The 25,089-nt window shown below is 47.2% G+C and overlaps 2 protein-coding genes across 10 annotated transcripts; one reads left to right on the top strand and one right to left on the bottom strand.

Moving 5' to 3' along the window:
- Positions 1–44: 44 nt before the first annotated feature.
- ZFYVE19 (zinc finger FYVE-type containing 19) lies at positions 45–6,402 on the top strand. Of its 4 annotated transcripts, XM_074327902.1 has the most exons (12): positions 45–328; positions 804–927; positions 1,605–1,726; positions 1,894–1,947; positions 2,293–2,411; positions 2,511–2,656; positions 2,956–3,067; positions 4,495–4,701; positions 5,131–5,204; positions 5,517–5,615; positions 5,756–5,880; positions 5,962–6,402. In XM_074327902.1, the coding sequence occupies exons 2-12, from the start codon at positions 913–915 to the stop codon at positions 6,038–6,040; spliced, it is 1,152 nt and encodes a 383-aa protein (XP_074184003.1). In that variant the 5' UTR covers positions 45–328; positions 804–912; the 3' UTR covers positions 6,041–6,402. The 4 variants fall into 4 exon arrangements, with proteins under 4 accessions (XP_074184003.1, XP_019581029.2, XP_074184004.1 ...); XM_019725470.2 differs by lacking the exon at positions 804–927 and having other exon boundaries at positions 49–328; XM_074327903.1 differs by lacking the exon at positions 804–927 and having other exon boundaries at positions 54–328; positions 2,149–2,411; positions 2,959–3,067.
- An 836-nt stretch (positions 6,403–7,238) lies between these two features.
- PPP1R14D (protein phosphatase 1 regulatory inhibitor subunit 14D) lies at positions 7,239–25,024 on the bottom strand. 6 transcript variants are annotated; one of them, XM_074327906.1, is made up of 6 exons: positions 24,892–24,987; positions 17,050–17,157; positions 16,375–16,615; positions 7,962–8,045; positions 7,725–7,757; positions 7,239–7,534 (listed from the first exon to the last, which is right to left on the bottom strand). In XM_074327906.1, the coding sequence occupies exons 2-6, from the start codon at positions 17,064–17,066 to the stop codon at positions 7,469–7,471; spliced, it is 441 nt and encodes a 146-aa protein (XP_074184007.1). In that variant the 5' UTR covers positions 17,067–17,157; positions 24,892–24,987; the 3' UTR covers positions 7,239–7,468. The 6 variants fall into 6 exon arrangements, with proteins under 6 accessions (XP_074184007.1, XP_019581025.1, XP_019581028.1 ...); XM_019725466.2 differs by having other exon boundaries at positions 17,050–17,098; positions 24,892–24,979; XM_019725469.2 differs by having other exon boundaries at positions 16,375–16,582; positions 17,050–17,098; positions 24,892–24,978.
- Between the last annotated feature and the right edge of the window lie 65 nt (positions 25,025–25,089).

Below are 25,089 nucleotides of genomic sequence, written 5' to 3'. Positions count from 1 at the left end.
CCCCTGGGAAATGTCGTGTTTTTGGGTCAAGCTTGACTGCCTCTGAGGGAAGCGGGCCGTGGTGAATAAACTACGACTCCCAGCAGCCCCCGCGCCCGCGGCTATCGGTCTCAGATTAGGGTGGCAGGTCGCGATTCCCCGGCAGGAGACTAGCTAGCCCGCGCAAGTGGGCGTGGGGGACAGGGGCGGAGGTGGGTAAAGGTAGAAAGGGCCCTGGACCTGGAGGGCATGATCTCAACTCGGTCGACCCTTCTTCGGCACGCCGGGAACCAGGATGGAGAGTAGGTGCTACGGCTGCGCTGTCAAGTTCACCCTCTTCAAGAAGGAGGCGAGTCTTCTCTCTCCGCGGGCTAGAGGGCCAGGGAGAAGGCGGAGTGGAGGGAAGGAAAAACATGGGACTTGCAGCCCGTAGACTTGGTTTTATGGCCCCTTTGCAGCTGTGTGATTTTGACAAAGTCACTGAGCCTCGGTTTCCATTTCTGTAAAATGGGGCTAGCACTCCCTTGCTTGCGAGGTTGGCGTGTAGGTCTAGTGAAGTGCTGGAAGTGAAAGTTCCCTATAAACTGTAAAGCGCGCTCCTGGCATTTTTGGAAAGCTAGACTTTTCTGTCCGCCAAGTGTAGGATCTGGCTGTTTTCCTTCCATCCACCTTGAGTCTCCGCAGCCGAATCACCCTTAGTACTCTGTGACCAACTCTCCATTACACCATGCCCGTTACTCTTTCTGCTCTGAAACCGTCACCATCACGCAGCCTGCCCTTCCAGGTTTCTTTAGTTAGATTTCTGCCCTTCCTCCTGCCCACAGGGCACCATGGCAAAGTCTCTCGTGCCCTCAGCACAGATCCATCAAGTTCCCCTGTAAACTGCAGGCTTCCTCTGCCTCAGCTGTGACCAGGAGATAGGAACCAGACAGGATGAATGGAGAGCAGGTAGGGAGGCAGATCCCTGTAGCACTTAGAAACCTGGGTTTGGGAGTCAGGGTGGTCAGGGTTCAAATTTGAGCTCTGATGTCATATTCACGGGGAGACCCTTGTTTGGGCAAGTTATGTAACCTCTCTGACCCCATCTAAAATAGGAATAATAATTGTGGTCATCAGGATTAAGTAAAATAATGTGTAGAAATCGTGAGGATTAAATCAGGTAATGAATGTTAACTACTGAGCTTAGTACCAGGCACACAATAAGTGCTTAATGAATGGAGGCTATTGTTATCTCATCCTGAGCCAAGCCTCCTTCCATCTCTGCTAGAGCAGAGAAGGCATGGGCTCTGCACTCTCTCTGATGCTCCTTTATTGCAGTGTCAATGGACCTGGAGGGGCTTTGCCTGTTTGTCTTCTACACTCCCGTGTCTGGGAATTGGAGACAGGGTAGAAAGCATGGGAATTTTGCATGAAGCTTTACTTGATTTGAATCCAAGAGTGGAGAATGGGGAATTGCTTTACCCTCTACCCATTTCTCCCTAGGCCTTAGGGCCCCACTCCCCATCCTCCTCCCAGCAGCTGGTCACAACTTCAGTGTCTTCTCTCTGTGTGTGCTCAGAGACTCCCAGGGAGGAACCTGCAGGGGCAGCTGAGAGGTGGATAACCCTGCTTCATGTTTCTTGTAGAATGGCTGTAAGAACTGTGGCCGGGCCTTCTGTTCCAGCTGCCTTAGCTTCAGTGCAGCAGTGCCCCGGGCTGGAAACACCCAACAGAAAGTCTGCAAGAGGTGCTATGAGGTTCTGACCAGGTGAGAGGCTGACATGGGTGAGGATTCAGCCAAGCATGGCAGCAGGCCGCTGGCCAGCACTTGCAGCCTTGTGCTCTGTGTCCAGAGGTCAGCCCAGGAAGTGTTTGGGGTGAGGGGCACTGACTGGCAGATGGCAGGACTTCTGACATCAGATTTCTTCTCTCTAGAGGATCTTCTCCTGCTAATACCTCCAAATGGTCACCACCTCAGAACTATAAGAAGTAAGTACTGAAGGGACAAATGAAGCCCCAGAGTGGGACTCTCTTCCCAGCCTCTAGATCAGTTGAGCACAGAGTCAGGAAAATATCCACCTCTCAGGCTCCTGACTGCCCTCTTGGGCTCAGAGAACAGCTCATCAGGCCTCTACCAAGGTTCTTGGTAAACCTTGCCCTCTCAGTTGGACTCTCTGGATTGAGTTGCAGGGTGACATGAGCAAGAGCCACAGAAGATTGTCCATTGGAGGCCACCCTAGATGCCTAGAAATTATTTGAATGGAAAACAGTGGGTAGGTGCCTTCGTCCCTCCCTTCTGCTTTCTTCAAGAACCTCTATCTCATATTCTGCTAGGCGTATGGCAGCCTTGGAAGCCAAACAGAAGCCCGGCACTCCACGGAGCCAGGGACTGAGCTACCAAGACCAGGTCATTGCTGAGCGCCTAGCACGGCTCCGCCAGGAGAACAAGCCCAGTGAGTGGGGTCAGGCAGAGTGTCCTAACGGACACCATCTGGGGCTCCTGGGACTGGGATGCCTCTGGATCTTACAAGGTTTCCCCATACCAATTGCAGAGTCGGTGCCCTCACAGGCAGAAATAGAAGCCAGGCTAGCCGCTCTAAGGGATGAACCCCAAGGTCCCATCCCTTCCACCCAGGAGATGGAGGCACGGCTAGCCGCACTGCAGGGCAGAGGTCCGCCTTCTTGGACCCCCCAGCCGGTGAGTGCTATGTCTTGAGAAGGAGCGAGGACCAGCAGAAGCCCAGACACATGTATGCGTATGTACTCTGTAGGAGTTGGCAAGCCTCCAACCCCCCACCTCCTGATCCTCTGGCCTGCTGCCAGGCCCGGGAACCAGGGACAAGTAGCAGGATTGGATGGGGCAGGAAAGAGTGGCTCGTCGGTCCTGTTGGGGACTGTCAGACCGACTTGAGCATCCACCCCTGACCTAGACTGCTCTGGACCTTATGGTGTGGTTCCCCCCCTACCCTGCTCCCCACTGAGTATCCCTCCTCTAAGCAGGCGTATCAGACGCCAGACACAAGGACCCAGGCCCAGCAAGCGCAGGACCTGCTGACACAGCTGACAGCGGAAGTGGCTATTGATGAGAGCCAGGAACAAAGAGGCCCAGGTAACTTCTCTACCTGGGCTCCCAGGAACCTGCCCTCCCCTTTCCCCAGGTGGGAAAGGTTCTGCTGCCTACCCTTTGGGAGGTGAATATAAATCAGATCAACATTATAAGAGCTACCATTTATTGAGTGTTTACTTCGACAGGAGCCAGTGTAAACCTAGTGGATAAGCTTGTAGGCTTTAGAATCAATCCATGATTGTCTGTTCTACCACTAACTATCTGTGTCACCCTGGGCAAGTCACTTTCCTCATCTGTAAAATGGAGGTATGTGTGGTAAAACCTACCATGTGGGGAAGTTGGGAGTAAATGAGGTAATCCAATAAGGTCTTAGGACCCTGCCTGGCTCATAGTAAATGCTCAGTGAATGTTCTTTGCAATGATGATAAGAAGGAGGAAGAGACTATTTAAATTCAATTAAAATTAAATAAAATTTAAAATTCAGTTTCTCAGGGGTACAGCCACATTTCAAGTGTTCCATCGCCACATGTGGCTCATGGCTGCCATCTTGGACAGCACAAACATAAATCATAATACGGAATGTTTCTGTCATCATAAAAAATTATATCGGACTTTGCTATTCAAAGGCTTCAGAGCAATGGTTCTCAACCGGGGATGATTTCACCTCCAGGGCCCACTTGGCAGTGTCTGGAGACTTTTTGTACCACTGGCATCTAGAGAACAGTCTAGGGGTGCTGCTAAACGTCATGCAGTGCACAGGACTACCCCACAACAAAGAATTATCCTCCCAAAATGTCAGTAGAACCGACATTGAGAAACCCTGCTGTAGAGACACAATCTCATTGAATATCCTCAGTAATTTTATGAGGTCCATAGGCACTATTATAATCCGTATTTTATAAAGGAGGAAACTGAGGCCTGGTGAGCTTAAGGAACTTGATCAAAGTCACATAGGTATTAGGTAGCAGAGCTAGGACTTGAACCCAAAGCTGTCTGATTTTAAACCTCTTGCTCTGAGCAAAAGGAGACATGTCAAAGCCACACCACTCTGGTAACATTCTCCCTGCCTCGTAACACAAGACCTCAGCTTCTGTCATGTCCTCTCTGTGCTGCTCCCTTGAAATGCTAATTCCAGCCTGTGAGGCAGAGACACTGGCTGACCTTGGCCTCCCCATATCCTGATCCTTTTGGGCAGCGATTCTCATACCATGGGACGCCCACCCTAAGGGCAGCACGTTAAAATATTGGGTGGGGATGGATGTGGTGGAAAACACATGTCTAAGATTACTGGTTTTTTACATTTAGTAAAATGGAGGAAATACTCATTTGTAATATAAATCACAGGAGCTTGTATTGAACAAAAAGCTGATGATCTATGTTTTTTTTTTAAAAAAAAAAAGTTCAGAAATGGGCTCAGTGGCTTCTGATGAGAGATCTTGGAATGTCTCTGACTGCCTGTCTCCTTCCAGCTGCCTCTATCCAAAGTGACCTGAACCAGGCTGGCCCAGGCGGCCAGAGTGCTAATTCCAAAGGGCAAACTACCTCATCCCCGGAGGAGAAGAGCAGGCTGCTGGCTGAGGCAGCAGTCAAGCTGCAGGAGGAGAACACGACACAGGAGAAAATCCTGGCCCTCACCAAGCGCCTGGCCATTTTGCAGGGACAGGACCCCGACAGAGGTAGAGGCTAGGGAGCAGCTACTCACTCATGTCCATTGGGCAGCCCCCCTCCCACCCCCAGGCCAAGCTCTGCAAAATGGCTGCACTCCCTGCCAGGCTGAGTCAGGTGCCAGGGGTCCCTGTGCCCGGGGTCTGTGGAGCTCTGCCCAGATGCATGAGGCAGTACTGGGGTAAAGCAGTGGATGAGGAATAAGTGGCAGCCATCGGGGGCAGGGGACCCACAGGCCCTGCAAGTGCGGAGCCTTCTGTCCCTGCCCCCAGCCCTGTAAGGAGGGGCAGGGTCTGGTCAGAGTGGCTGCAGAGGCTGCTCAGCTCTAGAACAAGTGCCACTGGAAACCAAACCACGTCCTGGGGGCAAGAGTACAGCCACTCAGGTGCACTCTCTCAGCCTCCCTCCTTTTCCCCTGCTCCTACCTCTCCCTCTTCAAGTGACCCTCCAAGACTGTCACATCCCAGAGAGTGATGACGATGAGGAGACAGCCATCCAAAGAGTCTTGCAGCAGGTGGGCCTGCCTTACCCTCCTGCCCACCCCTTGTCCTGTCCCTGCCTTCCTGCCTCACCCCCCACCTGGCCCTGTTCACTCTGCCTCCACTCCGACTGGATGGCCAGTCACCCTGCTGCTGCTCTTCTAGTTGGGGCCCCACTGTCCCTGTGACTCAGACCTGCCCCCTGGCCTTTTGAGATAGGGTGTCAGTCGTCACAGGCTACAGATAAAGGAAGGTGGGTTGAGAAGCTAAGGCCACAGAGCCTTCGGTGGAGGAGGGGAAGGCTTGGGCCATGAGCAGGGCACTGTACCTCTTCACCCTGCCCACAGCTCACTGAAGAAGCTGCCCTGGATGAGGCCAGTGGCTTTACCATCCCTGCGGCGCCAACTCTCCAACCCCAGGCCCAATCCTGCAGGGCAGAGTCTGAGGTGAGAAAAGCCCCAGACACCCCCAGGCCACCACCACAGCCTCATTCCCTGCCTGGCCACAACTTCAGTGTCTGCTCCTGCCCTCCCACTCATACCCCATCGGGTACCTTACTTCCCCCATTCCTCTCTGATCCCCGAAGGCCCAGGCCCTGGCCCCCAAGCCTGACGCTGAGGAAGAACTCCCCTGGTGCTGCATCTGCAATGAGGACGCCACCCTGCGCTGTGCGGGCTGTGATGGAGACCTCTACTGTGTCCGCTGCTTCCGGTGGGTGCAGGTAGCATGTTCTGCGCAGGTAGAGAGTTCAGGGGCTACTTGTCATCCCTGACCTGTATCTCTGCTCCACAGGGAAGGCCATGATGCTTTTGAACTTAAAGAGCACCAGACATCTGCTTACCACCCCCAACATGCAGGCCGAGAGTACTAAGGAACCCTGGTCCTCCCGAGAAGACAGCCCTACAGGCAGTCACACAGGCTGGGGTGCCCACCTCAGAGCCCAGCCTCGGCATCTGATGGAAGAGCGTATCAGGCTAGACTACTCAGGGGTGCACCTTTTCCTGGCATCGATGTCCCTGGAAGGAGGAAAGATTCTCCATTGGAGCTGATGACTGGATGAGCCAGATGGAAGGCGGAAGTTGGGAGCCCTCCACCAGAGAAGCCTGGACTGGGATCAAAAGGCATGATGAGGAAAGATCACACTGAATTTAAGGAGGAGCCTTGGAACCTGCTCAAGAGCCCAGGGCCCTCTCCCAGCACTTGGTGTGTCAAATAAAGTATGTTGATTCGTGGGCCCAGCATCTTTTATCTCGAGAACCCTATAGGCCCTGATCCTGGGCCCTTGGAGAGGTGACAAGAACAGAGCAGGCTCTAAGTCCATTCCTATAGAGTGAGGGAAAGGATTGAGCCTTCCTGCAAGCTTCTCTAGGCAGGAATGGTCCCACCCATCCTGGTGGCCTCTAGCATGAATATTCATTCAACTGAACTCAACTGTGCGTCCTGCCCTGGGCAGCCCAGCTTAGCCCCCAGGCCCCACTATTTGGATTCTCAGCCTCTGTAGTACTCAGACACCTCTTGCACAAACTGGATGCATACCTTGCTTCCTGCCTTACTCCCAGGGCTCTTGTCCCAACCTGCCTGCCATTCTGACTCAGTGTTTGTTTCCAGCAACTCCCTCCTGATCCAACCCTGACCTCTCGGCATGTGCCCTTTACATCCCTCTGCTTTTTCTCTTCCTCTGGCTGAAGCCAGCTCAAGAAACAGTCCTCAGCCTGAGGCCTCCTTTATCATTTAGAAGGGGAGAAGGATCTAGCCTTCCTTGATGCTCCAGACCCTACGAGCTTTTTCCTGTTACCTCTCTAGGATTCAGAACTAGTCTGTGCCACCTGGGCTCCTGTCCTTGGTGATGCAGCGTACTTCGTGTCTTAGCCTCTAGGCCTTGCTAGATTGTCATCTCTCTGAAGCAGAACCATGACTTTCATTCTTAAGGCCGATTTGGATGGAGAGAGGGAGGGAGGGATGGATGAGGTGTGTGGATAGTGGAATGACTCAGGATGCTGGCCTTCTGCTATATCACTTCACCCTCACCCTCCCCTGTCCCTCAGCACAGATATGCTCCACACTCCAGCTGGGGCTCCTAAAGGTTTTATCCACTTGGCTGCCAAGGAAAGCACTGGGTGCCAGTCGTGGCTTCCAGAAAGCCCAGCTGACAGGAGCCAGCTGTGACTGTACATACACTAGGGGTGTCCAAATGTCCCTCATCTTCCATGTTCCTTGTGTGTCCTGAGGAGCTGTTTCCCTCTCAGCCCAGGATCTAGAGGTTCACGGCAGGCCTGGCAGTGCTGAGGCTGCTGAAGGTTTATTTCTGAGGCCGACTGAGTCTCCGGAGTTTCTTGAGTTGATTGAGTAGCTCAGAGATAAAAGGCTGAGAGAGAAACGGGTGAGATTAAATCATGGGGATAAGCCGACCGACCACACTGCCTTCCCTAATCTCCCTCCCACCCTGTATCCCCAGAGCCAGGGAAGAGGAGAAAGACCCAGGGCCAAGGTTTCCATTCATTAGCTGCGTCCCCACTGGGTCTCCTCTTACCCACAGATCAGCAGGGCATCCTTACCTCTGTGGGGCGGGTGCAGTCTCGGAGAATAGCCTGGGCAGAAGAGAGCAGACAGTGGGTCCCCGAGACACAGCATTTTCCCACAGCCCCAAATCAGTCTTTCAGAAATTCTTCCCTCTGATTTGGTTCTCCCCACTCTAACCAAGGAGGCAGGGTCTGGGTTCCTGGGATTCCCTTGGTCCAAGCCCAGTTTCCAGCCCCCAGCCCCTGAGCCCAGGTCCCAGCGCCCCATTCTACCTCCAACTGAGTCTTCTGCTCTTCTGTGGGCAGTTCCATGAGAGCCTCCAGGTCAATCTCAGGCTCAGAAGGAGTTGGTTGATCCTGTTTGGGAATCACATGGGGCTCAGAGGGGTCTGGCCAGGTGGTGCTGGAGTGAAATTTACTGTCAGGAGCTCACCTATTTCTCACTTTAGTTACTGAACACCTGTGTTCTACCTGAAACAGCGCTAGGGTTCTTTAAAAACAATGTCTTTTTAATTCAAAAGTTATATACATTGTTATATACATTGTTATATACATTGAAAAGTGGTGCAGCTCCTTTGGAAAGCTGTTTGGCAGTTCCTTAAAATGTTAACTATAAGGTTATCATCTGACCCAGCAATTCTACTGTCAGGTGGATTCCCAAGAGAAATGAAAACGTATGTCCACACAGAAATTTGCACATGAATGTTCATAGCAGCATGAACCATAATAGCCAAAATGTGAAAACAACCCAAACGCCCGTCAACTGATGAAGGGATAAATAGAATATGACGCAGCCATACACCATTACTTCTCAATGAGAAGGATCAAAGCTCTGATTCTTGCTACAACACGGATGAGCCTTGAAAACATTGTTAGTGAAAGAAACTAGTTATGAAAGGCCACATATTATGCTATTTAATTTGTATGAAATGTCCAGAATAGATAAATCTACAGAGACATAAAGTAGATTAGTGATTTCTTAGGGAGTGGTGGTGGTAGGGAATGAGGTGTGACTGCTAATGGCTACAGAGTTTCTTTTAGGTGATAAAATGGCCTAAAATTAGATTGTGATTGTTGTACAACCCTGTGAAGATACTTAAAACCACTGAATTGTACACTTTAAAGGGGTGAATTGTGTGGTATGTGAATCATATCTCAATTAAAGCTGTCTTTAAAAGTTATTATAGTCATTAAAATTTTTAAACAATATAGAGTTTATATAGTTAAAAATGAAAGAAGTTCAAGGGAATAAGATAAGTTACAGACTGGGAGAAAATATTTGCAAAAGATATATCTCATAATGGACTGTTATCCAAAATATATAAAGAACTCTTAAAACTCAACAATAATAAATGAACAACCCAATTAAAAAATGGACAAAAGAGCTAAACAGATACCTCACCAAAGAAGATATTCAGATGGCAAATAGCATACGAGAAGATACTCAACATCATATGTCATGAGGGAACTGCAAATTAAAGCAACAATGAGATACCTCTACACACCTATGAAAATGGTAAAAAAATCCAAAACACTGACAACACCAAATGCTGGGAAGGATGCAGAGCAATGGGAACTTTCATTCATTGCTGGTGGGAATGCAAAGCCGTACAGCCACTTTAGAAGACAGTTTATCAGTTTCGTACAAAACTAAACACACTTTTTCCATATAATCCAGCTATTGTGTTTCTTGGTATTTACCCAAATGAATTGAAAATGTCCACATACCAAAAACCGCACACAAATGCTTATAGCAGCTTTATTTATAATTGCCCAAACTTGGATACAACCAAGATGTCCTTCAGGAGATAAATGGATAACAAACCATGGTACTTCCAGACATGGAATATTATTCAGCGCTAAAACAAAATGAGCTATCAAGCCATGAAAAGACATGGAGGAAACTTAAATGCATATTACTAAGCGAAAGAAGCCAATCTGAACAGGCTACATGCTGTATAATTACAACTATATGAGATTCTGGAAAAGGCAAAAAGATCAGTGGTTAGGGGGTCGGGCGGGAGGAAGAGGTGGAGCACAGAGGATTTTTAGGGCAGTGAAACTCTCTGTATGAAATTATAGTGGTGGATACATGTCAATGTACATTCATCGAAACCCATAGAATGTGTAACACCAAGAATGAATCCTAATACACAATATGGACTTTGGGTGATTATGATGTTTTGATATAGCTAACTGTAGCTAATTCACTGCTCTAGTGGGGAATGCTGCTAGTTGGGGACACTACTCCTGTATGGGGACAACAGGGATATAGGAACTCTCCATACTTTCTGCTCACTTCTACGGTGAACCTAGAACTGCTCTAAAAATAAAAATCTATTTAAAAAAAGATGGGAACTCCAGGGCCAAGATTTAATCAGCTTAATAATTTTTTTACCGCTTTATCAAGGACTTTCTTCAGTAAAAGGGGTGTGGTGGTGGAGAACGTGATTACTGGCACACGTTGGTGTCACTTTCTTGATTCATGCAAAGGGTCACCGTTGCTTTTGCATCATCAGTGCAAATGTCAACATAGTGAAAAAGGCAAATAACATCTTAGTATTATTATGGAAATAATCATGGAGCCCTGAAAGGATCTTGGGGGCCCCTGGAGTCACCAGAACACACTTCAAGAACGGCTGCCTTATCCATTTTCCTATTAATTTGTTCAGTTTTTCTTACCGATCTAAAGTCTTTTCAAAAAAAGAAACTTTCAGATTAGCTCTAGCATTCCACATATGAGAGAAATATCATTTGTGTTTGGGGGAGGGGTTGGGGAAATAAGCGTATGTGTCTATAGAGTTGAATCTAATGGCCTTTTCCAGTTTAGGTTTTGCTTCCTTTTTTTAATGCTTAGCAAGTTCTTTCCATACTGACTTGGATAAATATTTGATATTCACCTTCACATTTTTCTAGAGGTTTGATAACTTTACCTTTTCGACTTTATTATTTAATCCTTTGGAACTTATTCAACAAATATGTATCAAATGACTACTATCAATTCAGCATTGTGAACTTGGGAACTTCAGTGAACAAAAGAAAGATCCTGCCCTCGAAGAGCCTACATGTTAAGGGCAGTTGGGGAGACATAATAAAAACAGATGTACTGAGTAACTAAGTTGTATAATTTGTTTAAAGGTAAGTGCTATTGGGGGAAGTGTCCCATATCTTGATTAGGGTAGTGGATACATATGGCAAGTGTATTCAAATATAGATTTCAAATGGGCAAATTTTACTCTCTGCCAGTCAGACAATTAAGTTCACGAACTCATCCCAGAAAGTGCTACATACCTCATTGCTGAATATCACTATCACTATGGTCACCTTCGAAGTACTCCCTTTGAGAAGCTATGCACTGAGGCCAGCACCTAGTCCCCCTTCAAAGCAGTTTCAGAACTCTTTCTGCAATGGCCATCAGAGCTGTCATCATATTACACTTGATGTCCTGAATGTCATTAAAATGTCTTCCTTTCAATATTTCCTTTATCTTCAGGTAAAGAAAGAAGTCACTGGGGGCCAGATCAGATGAGTAGGGAGGGTGTTCCAATACAGTTTTTGTTTACGAGCTAAAAACTCCCTCACAGACAGTGCTGTGTGAGCTGGTGCATTGTCGTGAGGCAAGAGCCATGAATTGTTGGCAAAAAGTTCAGGTGGTGTAACTTTTCCATGCAGCCTTTTCAGCACTTCCAAATAGTAAATTGGTTAACTGTGTTGTCCAGCTGGTACAAATTCATAATGAAAAAACCCTATCAAAAATGGTTAGCAACATCGGTGCAACGTTTGTGAACTTAATTGTCAGGCCTTGTAAAGTTAATTAAAAAAAAAAAAAGGCTCATCTATCCTCTCACTCTTCCCACTGCCAAGGGGTAACCACTGTTCACAGTTTTGGTCCTTCAGTACTTTCTGAAAAATAAACAGTGCTAGGGTTCTAAGTTAGCTCTTTCACCCTAAACTCCAGAGTTTCCCCTTTGCTTCCTTGGTTTCTAGCTCATCTGATTCAGCATTCATTCATTTAATGCATATCTATTGAAAGCATTCTATGCACCAAGCACTGTGATGAGTGTTGGGGCCATAGTAGCAAGACAGACACACATCATACTGCCCTTGAAAAGCTTATAGTCTCCTGAGGGATATAGACAAATAAAAAGACAGTTGCAAAGAGGGGGATAAGCACTGTGATGAGATACTATGACAACACATGGAAAGGGAACCTCACCAAGCCTGGGGTTTAGGAAGGCTTCCTGGAAGAAATGCCCTCTAATCTGAGATCAGAAGGCTGAGCAAGAGTTATTTATGCTTCTGGTCCTGATGGAGTAACAGGAACCAGATTTCTTCTCCCAACATAAGTAACTATAAAATTAGACAAAACTAAATGAACCACATTTTCAGACATTGGACAACAGATAACTCGGGACTACCTGAGAGAAAAGGGAAATGAAAAACGTAAACTCTATAATTGCCCCGGCTTTCTTCCTGGAGGAAATTTCCAGATGACAGAGTTGAGAGGAAGCGCCCAAGTAGAACACAGTGGTCTTGCTAAATTGATATGACAGAGAGCAAAATTCAGGGTAGAGGTGACTGGAAGTTGCTGGACAAAGTTCTGGAGAGGAGGGCGTTATAAAGACAGAGACCTCTAGAAATCTGCATAAGGGGTCTCTTGAGTCTTTGCTGAACACAAGATGCACATTCATAGGGTAAACTTCACAAGGCCAGGTCCTATGAGACACTGAGATTATAGGGATGAAAAGTTTCAGACCTCGCAGAGGACTGGAGACAAATCAAAATTCCACTCAGCCAGAATATATAGACAGTCATTAATGATCATGCAGAGATTCAGCAGAGACCTCAGATGGGCCATGCTTTACTATTAAGGTAAATTAGTTTCTAGATTAAAGGCTACTCTAGACTCTTGCTAATGGAGCTTAAAAAACAAGTCTCAGAAGGATCAAACTGAACCACAAATAACTAAACTACCTACCAGGACAAAGCCCAACAGTCTTTATTTACAGTTACTCAACAACATAAAATTCACAATACAATCCAGTACCCAGTCAAAAATCACTAATTCTGCCAAGAAACAGGAAATGTGACCTATAACCAGGAGAAAACTCACTTAATAAAAGCAGACCTGGAAATGATAGAGATGACAGAATTATCAGACAAGGAAAACATGAACATAGAATTGAGAGAAATAAAAGATATGAGAATCAAATGGAGCATCTAGAGATGGAAAATACAATATTTTAAATAAAAAATTTACTGGATTGAATTCATAGCATATTTGACACTGCAGAAAAAGGATCTGTTGAACTTGAAGATATAGCCAATGAAACTAGTCAAAAATGAAGTGCAGAAAGAAAACAAACCCTTGAGGTGAAAAAGAAGGGAACAGATCAGAGTTTTGGTGACCTGTGGGATGATATCAAGTGGTCTGACATATGTATAATTGGAATCCCAGAAGGTGGAAGGTGGGGTCAAATAATAAAGATATATTCTAATGATTAGAATTCTGCCTCTAAAAAAGTATTAGTGCAGCCTAAAAATCATTTTTATATCACTTATGATGTTAACTGTGTATACTGAATATAAGGTATGTATATTACTGAGTGTCAGATTGCCACTGCAGTCTGGAGTTTGGAATATGGGTTCATATAATAATCTAAATATTCCTTTCCTTAAGTACATTGTGAATTCTCAGAAAATGAGCAGATATATCAAACATCTGCTGAGATGAACAAGTGTGGTACACATGTGACTCTATATTACACATAGTGGTTTCCTGCCAGATGCTGCCTAATTTGACCCCTTTCTCACCTCCACTACTTACTCAGTCCCCTTTTCTCCTGATCTCTGCCACAGTACCAGCAATAGAGTAAGATTCAGAAATGAGCTAACGATGTTTATTTGACACATTCATTGACAATACTTTTTTTTTTTTAAGGGGGGCGCAGCTCACAGTGGCCCATACGGGGATCGAACCGGCAACCTTGGTGTTATTAGCACCACGCTCTAACCAACTGAGCTAACCGGCCACCCTGACAATACTTTTTTAAAGTTGGAAGCTTAATAGGTTGTTTCTTAAAATCTCACCACACCAAGAGGGCTGCATCAAAATGCCAGATGCCACCAGGAAAAGATAGTGTCATGGAAGCTATAGAAATGTTTCAAAAATCTGGGGTGGTCAACAGTGTCCCCTACTAATATGTACATTAGATCTCATCCCAAGTGATCGGTGACCTTGGCAAGAGCTCTCAATAGAGTGGTGGGAACATAAGCCAGATTTCGGTGGTTTGAATGGTGATAGGAAGGAGAAAGTTAAGCAAAGGAAGTGAATGTGGACAAATTCTTTAAGGAGACTTGTTGTAAAGGATACATGAAATAGGAGACGGTAACTAGAGGGGGGCACATGGTTGAGCAAGAGTCTTTGTAAAACAGGAGAAAGTTATGAGTGTTTATGTCCCTACTTAGAAGCCAAACCCACATTACCTCTGGACAATAGAAGATCTAGGGGCCCAAATCTATTTATTTTGTTGAACCCAGATTTGGCTCCTCTGAAGACCTCAAAACAGGCTGTACACCTAGGGAGAAGAGGTGGGACCCTCCAACAAAGGAAGATTGGGTCCCAGTATAAAAACTAAATAAGTAGTGATGCATCCCCAGAACCATTCCCAGGGATGCCATTTAAGGTAGGCACATTGAGGAGAGCCCTGGTGGGTGTCCAGGGGCTCTGTGAAGGTAGGGTAAGCCGGGAGACTGTGTTGCCTCCATCTCTGCCCAAGGTGACCAGTCACCTGGAGCTTTCCCAGCCACTTGGCTTCTTCCTGCTGAAATGAGCAGGGATTGGGAGAGGAACTGCTGCTACCTGGCACCTTTGGACAATTGCTATGGCAACTGCATGCCAGGTATTTTATTTTGGTCATTGCCTGGGAGTGGTCCTCCCACGTGTCCTGTTTTCCAATGTTATGAACTCATTATTGTACAGTCTTCTCCCCCCACCCCCACCCCGTGCCTTAATCTTGTAAAACATGGTTCTGTGATGCCCAGAAGGATTTGCCCTGCGGTGTCTGAAATACGAGACTTTTCAGACAAGTGCACAACAATTCTGAAATCGAAACTGATTCCGAAAGGGAGGTTGCGGGCGGTAGTGAAAGGCAGTGGAGGTGTCTTGCAAGGTCAGAGCAGACACAGGCCAAGAAAATGTGCCTCTCCTGCTCCAGCTCCAGGGCATGTCCCACCCTCCATGAGTGGGCCCAGGATGCTGCAGGGGACATGGTCAACACCTGGACCAAAGTGACACATGACCCAGTGAGCCTGGGCCACGGTATCACTCTTCCCCACGCCCAACCACAGGGCTGCTCAGACAGCCCCTACTTGGAAAAATCACAGGCCCCCACTGCCTCCAAAGAGAAAACAAAGACCTGAGTCAAGAAGAAGGAGAAACAAGAACCGTGGCATATGAAGGAGGACTCTTGGTTTCTGGCTCGGTGCAGGGGTTGTCCGCCAGCCACATGCTAGAAGCAACTGTAGAGCTTATAAAAAAGACCAGTGCTTGGGACCCACTCTAGTATTAGGTTGGTGCAAAAGTAATTGCGGTTTTTGCAATTATTTTTCATCTTTTAAACAGCGGTTACTTTTACGCTAACCTAATAGATCTAAATTAAATTCAGTTGAGGTGCAGCCAGGACACTGGCTCCTTTCTGAGGTACTTCAGGGGTGGAGAACCACTAGCTGCTCACATAAATGCTCAGGTTCTGAGGCAGAGCCCCAGCTGCAGCTCCGGGTCTGGCAGCTTCCTCGTCGTGTGACCTTGGGCTATTTACTCCACATCTCTAAGCCTCCATTTCCTCCATGGTAAAACAGTGCCTACCTAATGGAGTCGTGGGGAGGCTGAATTGAAATAATGCATGTCAAATGCTGGTCACAATGCCTAGCAAATACTTAAGTGCTCAAAATGTTATTCTTGTCATTGAGGCAGCGGTTGCCATTTCTCTAGGATCCCGATTTGGAGGTATAAAAAAGTGCCACTTCTCATGACAAAGGGCCAAGACCCGTCCTATTCAGGGGGGTGGGGGTTGAGGAAAGTCAGTCAGAGCCAGGGCCAAGGCTAGGTCAGCTGCTGGTGTTAGCTATGGTTACTCTGACGTTCTAGTCCAATGCTGCCTATGATGAGACGATGAAAACGTTCTGTATCTGTGCTGACAATATGGTGGCCATTAGCCACGTGCGGCTGTTGGGCACTTGAAATGTGGCTATGAGACTGAGAAACTGAACTTATAATTTTCTGTGATTGTCATTCATTTGAAGTTAAATAGATACACATGGCAGATAGCTGCAGTACTGGACAATGTAGCTCTAGCCATGTACATGTGTTGAAGATGAGAGTAAATAAAGACATAAAATAAAAAATAATAGCCCTTCTATTATCTCATTTAAGCATCCAAAAAGTCCTAAAAGGAAATATGACAGGCATTTATAACCCCATTTTAGAAATTAGGAAACTAAGTCTCAGGGATGGTAAAAGACCTTCCCCAGATTATGAAGACAGAGGCCCAGTCCAGATCACAGGGGCCAGATTTCTGGGTGCAAACCCATGTCCCGTTTCCTGAGATCTCCCAGCAGGCTCTCTCGGCCCTCTGGCTGGGCCCCAGGCCCCCCATGTCCTCCCACCCTTCCCCATGCTACCCACCTGGAAGAGCTCCTGAACCTTCGAATCCACCCATTGCTCCATCTCCAGCCAGCGCTGGAGCTGCCCCCGGTCGTACTTCACTGTCAGCCGGCTGGGTCTCCGGGATCTGGACACTTTGGAGGGGTCAGCGTAAGACTTTGAGTCTGAGTCTGTGGATGACGTCCTTCTCTTCCCAGAAGCCCACTGGACCTTCTTACTTGGGTTCTCCCTGTCAGGGTTGGGAGATGTGCAGGAAGCTGGGCTTGAAGACAGCATGGAAGGATTAGCCTGGGCAAGATGCTGGGAAAAACTGCCAGTTAGAGCAAGGGTGCCAGGGAAGTGAAGAGACAGAGAACAGGAGGCCCACAGGGAAGAAAGGGGGGAGGGAGGAAGGCAGGGCCAAGGCTTTGGGAGAGGCAGGGGTCAAAGATCAACAGGTCTTTGTCTGGTGCTGGGAATGCCAGACTCTGGGCTCCCTGCTGTTAGCTGCCAGAGAGTGGCACTCCTGAGCTGAGTTGTGCCCCAGCTTTCCTTTCTGCAGCTGCTGGGGTCCAAAGTGACATAAACTGCAGATGAGCAAAGGTCAAGCCGGTGCCATGCCTTGGGAGGAGGAAGGGGCCCTTGGGTCCTGAGGGGTGCAGGACTGTGATCTATGCTCTATGGCCAGCTCTGGAACAGGACCTGAGTCACACTCACCTGAGAAGCCTCTGCATTCCACCTCCCTGGGCCTAGATCCACCCAGCCCCTAAGAAACGGCAGTCAGATGGAACCAGCAGGAGCAGTGTCCCTGGCAGGCAGAAGCTCCTGCTCAGAGTATGGCACTTTTGAGGGACAGTTCCTCCAGGGATATTTAGAGGGGTGTTTGTTGGTAGGTCTCTGAATGTCAGAGACCTTGACTTACTGTTAGGTCTCTGAAAGTTAGGTCTCAGAGACCTTGACTTACAGACAGAGCCATGTCTGCAAGAAAACAACAACATGAAAAAAAAAACACACAACAAAATGTCTGTTGGCCTGCACCTGCAGACAGAGCCAAACTTGTGATAAGAGAAAACGCCACAAAACAGCTACTGGCTCACAGGCAGTCAGCATTTTCTGTTCAAACAATGCTACCCTGTCAGCACAGTCGCTATAAAACCCTCCTCACCCCTCCTTCGGGGCAGCAAGTCTGCTTTAGATATGCAGCCCGGCTGTAGCCATCTGATGCTCAGCCGGATAAACTCTTGCTCTCTTACAATAAAAACTTTCTTAACTTGCCTGACCATGTGTGTTCCTTTACTGGCCGACCTATCAGTTATCTGTTGCCCTCATGGAGACCCTTTTGTGTCTGGGTGTGTCTGAATGTGAGGGAAGAGTGGCTCCTCGCTTAGCCTGGCCCGGTGCACTTGCACGGGAAAATTTATCAAGTGTGTCTCCAATTCCTGTTCCCCAGAGGCAACTGCTTAGGAAGCCATGTTTATTATCACATGACCCTCCCCTGATTCCATCTTTCTTAACACAGAGGAAACTTGCAGACTAACTTTTACCCTGATGTAAGGACTACTACTTTTAGACATACTTGCATTCTAAAGGAAGGGTATTTTTGTCTGTTTAGTCCTTTGTGATAAAAAATTTCTAAACTTGTTAGAAAAGTTACAGAAGAACACTATGATTAAAAAAATAAAAAATAAACAGCTCAGAAGGAAAAACAAATGAAAAATTAAAGTTTCTCTCCTTTCCTCAGCTCTACTCCCCAGAGGCAACCCCCACCAACAGCTTCTGTTTTTAGTTCCCCTGTGGCTACCATTATCCCCTTATGTAATATCATAAATTTGTCTGTTTTAGACAAAATATGAAGGATGAGAAATTAACTCACATTAACTCCATTTCCTTTACTTTTCACATTCCAATTTTTATTTAAATATTTCTTTTTAGGGCTGGTAGCCGTTGCCTTTATGATGTTGAGTTTCTGTTTCCCAGCTATCGACTTCAACCGTCATACACCTCAGCTTTAGACAAAGGCCAACGGATAAGTAAATCCTTAGGGCCAATTTTAGGCCCTAAGTTAACAGAGTAAAGGAGGCGTTTGAGGGCTGGCGGCCAGGATGGAAGCCTGGACAAGCCCAGACTTTGGAGGAAGGCTGACATCTGAATTCAAACTCAGCTTTGCCCTGCATTGGTTTTATGACATTCAAGTTTCACAAAGTTTTTAAGTCTGTTTTCTCACCTGCAATATGGGGTTTTGGGAGGATTCAATGAGATGATGTATGTAAACATTTAGCATGGTATCCAAAACAGAGTCCTTTCTCAGTAGATTCCTATTTCCTTCCTTTCCTCACCTTCCCATTCTCCCTTGCCTGCCTGGTGAGGCTCTGTCTGGCAAAGGCTGGCCCTGAGACTTCTCTGCAGTGGCTTCCTTTCTGGCCCTCTTTGGAAGAGGGTGGGAATGAGCAGGGGAAGGGAGGCATCTAAAATGCAGCCTGTAGACTCTCCTATTACTTTGACACTCTGTGATGGGCAAGCATTATTATGATAGTTACCTCCCTCTTCTGCTTCCAGTCTTCTGAAGGGCTTGGTAGCCTTTTCAGGAAAAGGAACCAGATCAGAAGAGTCAATGGGTTTTGTTCACTCATTAACTCATTCATTTAACAAAGATTTTATGATCTCCTCTAGTAGGCCAAGCGATATGCTCAGTACCAGGGATTGGTGATCCAAAAGAGAACAGTTCCTGCCTTTGTGGAACTTACAGTCTAGTGTGAAAATAAACAAATAATCAACTAATTGACTAAATGTAAAACTGTAACTATATTTAGTGATCTGAAGAAAAGGTAAAAGATGCTGTAAGAACGTCTATTGAGGGTGTGATCTAGCAAGTGGTAACATCTGAAAGGAGGTCTGAAGGATGAGTAGGAGTTAACTAGGCACAGGGGTCAACAGGAATGGATCTAGCAGAAAGCAGAGCATATGCAAAGGCCCTGTGGTGAGATGGTGAGTACAAGGAACTAAGAGAAGGTCCATGGGGCTAGAACAGAGAGAAGAGGGGGGCCATGAGACAGAAGGGATAGAGGGATCTCCACAGGGCCCAGTGAACCATTTTAAGGAGTTTTGTCTCCATCCTAAGAGCATTGGGGATCACTGCAAAATTTTAAGCAATGGTGGTTGGGTTCAGATTTAAATTTCTAGAAGATAACCCCGGCAGTTGAAGAGAAAGGATGAGGGTGCAGAAGGGCTGGAGAAAACCAATTAGGAGACCATTGCTGTAGGGCTTGACGGGGGCAGGTAGTGTTGTCAATAATATGAAGTGAACAGATTGAGAGCTATTTAGGGGGTAGTATTTAACAGAACTTGGTGATGGACTGGAGACACATGAATATGCCAACTTCATGGATGCCTACATAGGGACACAGACAGGTTCATGCACGGAGCCTCTTTGAGCCTGTTTCCTCATCTGTCAACAGGGAATTGGTGGGATTCTTCATGAGCACATAGCACGGCCCTGGTGAAACTCAATGGCACACAAATTAGTTATGCCCATTATTTATAATCTAAGGCTCCTTATTTACATCTTTCCATCTCAGCATCGAGATACATCTCACTGGCCTACACATGTCACCATTCATCAGTAAATTTGTCCAAGGTAAGGGAATTCAAGATCCAAGGTAAGATGGGAAGAAAAAAACCAACACAATGGCAGAGCCACATGAGGGCAGGGAAACAGAGAAGGTGTGGGCATGGGTAGAGTCTGCCCTGCTTTCTTGACCTGGCGTGGGTCCAATGGTGGGATAAAATGGGCAGTAGGCAGACTCCATCAGAACTAGGCTGTTCTTAAATGCCTCTTCTTTCTCTTACTAAAAATTTTTATTATAAAAGAAAAACATGTTCATTTTAGAAACATTTCTAAATTTTCTAAAACATTAAAAATTGCCCATAATCTCACAACACAAAAACCACAATTGCTAACATCCTGGCAAGTTTCTTTCTGGTCTTTTCTCAACTATATATATTTAACATAGTTGAGAAAATGCTATATATATATATGTGTGTGTATATATATATATATATATATATATAATTATTTGGGAAACATTAAAAACTATTGTTTTTATTCAAGAAATACATTTTTTTAAAAAGATTTTATTGGGGAAGGGGAACGGGACTTTATTCTTTATTGGGGAACAGTGTTTATTTCCAGGCCTTTTTTCCAAGTCAAGTTGTTGTCCTTTCAATCTTAGTTGTGGATGTCACAGCTCAGCTCCAGGTCCAGTTGCCATTTTCTACTTGCAGGGGGCACTGCCCACCATCCCTTACAGGAGTTGAACCAGCAACCTGGTGGTTGAGAGCTCACTGGCCCATGTGGGAATCAAACCGGCAGCCTTTGGAGATAGGAACACGGAGCTCCAACCGCCTGAGCCACCGGCGGCCCTATTGTGAACATTGCTGACATCAGTAGAATTCTTCAAAAATGTCCCTTTTAGGGCTGCAGCAGTATCTGAGAGGACCTGTCACCTTTAAACAAAGATTAAACCAATGACAGCAGCCTCACCTATTGCATTACTTTCCCCACAATTCCTTATAAAAAAATCTTGGTTCTACATTATCAAGGGAATTAGTGGGCTTTCATTTAGATTATTAAAACTAAAATTTATTCTGTAAATACATTATCCTTCTGTTTCAAGTTATTATTGCCACATAACAAACCACCCCAAAATTTAAAGGCGAAAACAAACAGCCATTTATGTGCATATGATTCTGCAACTTGGGGAGGATTTTAGGTGCAGCTAATCTCTGCTGGGGCGGCTTGACTGGGGCTAAGAATGCTCCTCGGCTGGTGTTGACTGTGACATAGCTGGACCCTCTCTCCCTAAGAGTCTCTCATCCTCCAGGGTCCTGCTATCTTCCAGTGGCCTCTCTCTCCTGCAGGGTGATCAAATTTCTTTGTATCACACTTGGTCCTAAGAGGGAAAAATGGAAGCCACAGGGCACCACTTTGAGGCCTGGAAGTCACATGGCACCACTTTGTTATGTCCTATTGGTCCAAGCCAAGTAACAAAGGGAAGGGAAAGATAGATGCCACCTCTTGGTAGGAAGAATAGCCTGTACATACAGGAAGGTGAGGTTGGATCTACTATCTGGCCATGTTTGTGGACAATCCGCCACACCTACCCCTAGAAACCACCACACCGCCATCTGAGACAAGGCACTCAGTGTTCCTTTTCTAGTTGTGGTGTTAAGGACTGAATCTTTTTACCAAATCACCCACTCCTAAGAGCAATGGTTCGTACTGGTGATACGGCCAATGGGAATGAAGGCTATAGCATAAACTCATGCCTTCTTTTCCCCCCAAGTTCACAAAGGGGGAGTGAGCCACATGGTCTAAAAAAAAAGAGCTAACTCATCCAGACACCTGTCCTTGGGCTTGGAATATAGAATTAGAAAACAACATAATCTGGAAATGCTTTGTAGAAAGGTAGATCAGAATCATGGAAAGGACCCAAGATTGACAGTCAAGAGACCTGACGTCTGGGTTGGCCTCTGCCACATACTAGCGACATGTCTCTGAACAAATCAAGGACAAATCTCTGGGCCTGTTTCCTATATGTAAAGGGAAGGGCTTTAACTAAGGCCCCCAAACAGCCTCGCCACAAATGAAACCTTATGCATTCATCCAGGGAACAGCTGGCTCTGTACACACTGCCAGAGAGGCTCATGGGGGTCACCCAGGGTCTGCATAGGTGAAGGAGAGAGGAAGGCAGGGCTGGAGGAGGGAACCTCATGCAGTGCACAGGGTGGCTGGGAGTCCATCTGGAAGCTGGCACAGAGCCCAGAGCAAGGGCAGCAGTAGCAATAGACATGAAGGGATAGATGTGAGCCATTACCAAGAAAGACTGTCAGGACGCAGGGGCTGGCTGGACATTTGGAGGGAAACCCCAAAGAAAGGCAGGGATCACAGATAACTCTTAAGTAACTGGGACAGTGAGGCCAGGAGAGAATGTGGAGACAGAGCGATTTGGGGCTAAATGTGATGACTGTGGAGGTTGTCATGACATATTTCTCTCTTCCTTATGGAAGCATTCCATGCTCACTAAAGGGAAATAATTTAAAAACTAAAAAGATCTTACCCCGTATTCCCACCATTCAAATGCCATCACTTTCACCACTTTGTTGGACTATCTTTTTTCCCCTTCAGATGTAGTTTTTCTTTTTAGTATATAAGAAGCAGCATAAGATAGTGGGAAAAGTAGTTTGTTTGTTTGTTTGTTTGAATGTCAGAGAGACTTGGGATAAAATTCTGGCTCTATCACTTTTCTCCCAGGTAACATTTATTAAGCACTCACAGTGTCAACTATTTTCTCTGTATTCATTCATTTAATCCTTATAACCCCAGGAAACCCTATTTTGTGAACAAGGAGACTAGGGCACAGAGGGGTTAAATAACTTGCCTAAGGCCACACCAATAGTAAGAGACAGAAAAGGGAATTAAACCCAGTAGTCTCAGTGTGAAGCCTACAAGCTCAACTCCTATCCAGCCTTGCCTCCCACTCTTCTTATGTGATCTTGATGGAGTTAGTAAGCTTCTTTGCAAAGTGGAAACTAATCTCAGAGTTGTCATGAGAATTAGCAATTATATATGTCAATTGGCACACAGTAAGCATCTCAACTAATGGTGGCTGCTTACCACTTGAAAATGAGTTTTCATTTCAGGCAAGTTGAATCTGAGGGTGGAATTTGCATCTGAACTCAGAACTGCAAGAGCAGAAAAGCCCACTGTAGCAATGGAATGGGCCTGCTGGGACTCTAGTCCCCACTCTGTCACCTAACTGCCATGTGACTTGACAAGTTAGTTCGCTTGTCTGAGACTGTTTGCTCATCTGTAAAACAGGGATAAAAATAGTACCTACTTTCTTGGTTTGCTTTGAGCATCTGCGGCAATATGTGGAAAGTGCTGAGGAACAGGATTTGGGCATTGTCAGTGTTTGAAAGAAGTAGGTTTTGTAATGGCATGGATAATGGATGTAGTAATGATAAATCTATGGTAATGTAATATTACCATAAGGTAATAGTCTCCTGTGTTAGGATTCCTGTATGTATCAGGTATTGGGGGAGGCAGGAATCAAATCACAAAACTCTTTCTCTCCAGTAACTGCACAATCATTTGCTGTATTCCCAGCATTACCATCATTGATTGCCCTACATCCACCACCGTGCCAGGGGCTGTGGAAAAACAGAAAATCCAGAGAAAGGGAGACAGACCCCAGATCCCACCCCCACCCCCTATAAAGTGGGCAACTGGGAGACGTTGCTGTTCAGCCAGGAAAATGAGCCAAGGGTTGGCTACAAGACCTAGTAGGCAAAGTTGCTCTAGATGACCAATTAAGAAGAATGTTCTCTTTGGGTGGGAGAGGGGGGTGTTAAGTCATGGTGAAAAGGTGTAGAATCTCTCTATGGGAGAGAATTAATAGGACCAGTCTTGCTCTGTATGGGATGGTCTTTAAGAGGAGTTCTTCACTCAGGAAAAGCAATGAGGAGTCCATGGTTCTGTGAAGGTCATTAACTCTGCGACTTTCATGAGCTGGAACCTCTAGCTTCCAAGGATGGCATTTCCCTGGAAGCAAGTGGCCACCTCTAGACCGGGAGCACCCCTTTGGTGAAGGAGAAGAAACCTGCGATTCAGGGGAAGGAACAGCAGACACATGAGCGCAAACAGGATCTCAGTTCCGACAGACATGAAAGTAAACAAAAGTAAAGGTTAGTACAAGATGAGGAATGGCCTCAAACAACAGGGAACCACTGCCGTCAAACAGGGAAGCCTGGCAGCAGGAACTCGCCTTAGTTTCTCATTCTGGCAGAAAGGAGGGCTTTCCCAGGACGGGCCAGGGCGGTGACAAAGGAGCAGGCACCCAGATTCCAGTTCACAAAGGTGCAGCCACACAGCTTCTGGGATCTCTTCCACGAAATGGAAAACATTTCCCGAGGGCTGACGACGACGACAAGGTCATTCGCTCCGGGCTTTCCCCCATTTCTCCACCCCCCGCCCCTTTACAAGCGCCTCAGGCCTGGAGCTGGAAATGCTGGCCGGGGCCCGAAAAGGAGGCGGGAGGCAGCCGCACCAGAACGCCCAACTCTCATGTGCCGGACTTCGCTAGAGTCCTGGCGTGTCTGAGCCTCCAGGGATACGGGTGCAGGGCCCCCCATCCCAGCGAGGTGGAGAGCTGCGTAGGGCAGCCTCGAGGGACGCGGCCCGGGGCAGAGCGCCCCCAGGCCTCCGCCTCTCTGGGAGGGACCAGGCTGCGGGGGAGGGGTCGGGGATCTTGGAGCTGCGGGGCAGGTGCTCGGGAAACTCGGCTGGGAAGCTCCAGCGGAGGCACTCCGGGCGTGGTCGAGGCCAGCGGCGCTGGGGTTAATATCTACTCCGCCCCGGCCGCTCTGACTCAGTTTCACCAGAAACTAGGGGGAGGAGGTGGCCGATCCCCACCGCTCTGGGCACCTGGGCGGAAGCGGTGGCCCGAGCAGCGCAGGAAGTAGGGACCGGAACCTCAACAGGCCCGGCCCCACCCCACTCACCTGCGCAGGTAACCGGGGCCCTGGAGGTGGAGCGGGATCGGAGCATGTTTAGCCCTTTGTTCTGTGCTCGAGCGTGTGCCCGGAAAAGTGACCTCCTTAGCCATCCATCTGGCCGTCGGTTTGGCGGCCGGGTCACCGGAGCGTGCTTGGGGGGGCCGGGCCCGCGTGCCCCACTTCACTCCCGGGGTGCTGCTTGCT

Source organism: Rhinolophus sinicus, linkage group LG03, assembly GCF_036562045.2.
Source record: "Rhinolophus sinicus isolate RSC01 linkage group LG03, ASM3656204v1, whole genome shotgun sequence".
Taxonomy (NCBI): domain Eukaryota; kingdom Metazoa; phylum Chordata; class Mammalia; order Chiroptera; family Rhinolophidae; genus Rhinolophus; species Rhinolophus sinicus.
The sequence above is the reverse complement of the archived record's forward strand: the minus strand, read 5'-3'. Positions and strand labels throughout refer to the sequence as shown.

What these genes read in the sequence shown, in the direction of transcription:
- ZFYVE19 (XM_019725470.2), top strand. Translation starts at nt 275, where the DNA reads ATGGAGAGTAGGTGCTACGGCTGCGCTGTCAAGTTCACCCTCTTCAAG. An exon ending in CCGCCAGGAGAACAAGCCCA is followed by an intron (nt 2,412 to 2,510) that starts GTGAGTGGGGTC and finishes TACCAATTGCAG; the next exon opens with AGTCGGTGCCCTCACAGGCA. An exon ending in GGGACAGGACCCCGACAGAG is followed by an intron (nt 4,702 to 5,130) that starts GTAGAGGCTAGG and finishes TCCCTCTTCAAG; the next exon opens with TGACCCTCCAAGACTGTCAC.
- PPP1R14D (XM_019725463.2), bottom strand. Translation starts at nt 24,995, where the DNA reads ATGGCTAAGGAGGTCACTTTTCCGGGCACACGCTCGAGCACAGAACAA. An exon ending in GGCCCCGGTTACCTGCGCAG is followed by an intron (nt 16,616 to 24,891) that starts GTGAGTGGGGTG and finishes GCTGTCTTCAAG; the next exon opens with CCCAGCTTCCTGCACATCTC. An exon ending in AGGTTCAGGAGCTCTTCCAG is followed by an intron (nt 8,046 to 16,374) that starts GTGGGTAGCATG and finishes ATTCCCAAACAG; the next exon opens with GATCAACCAACTCCTTCTGA.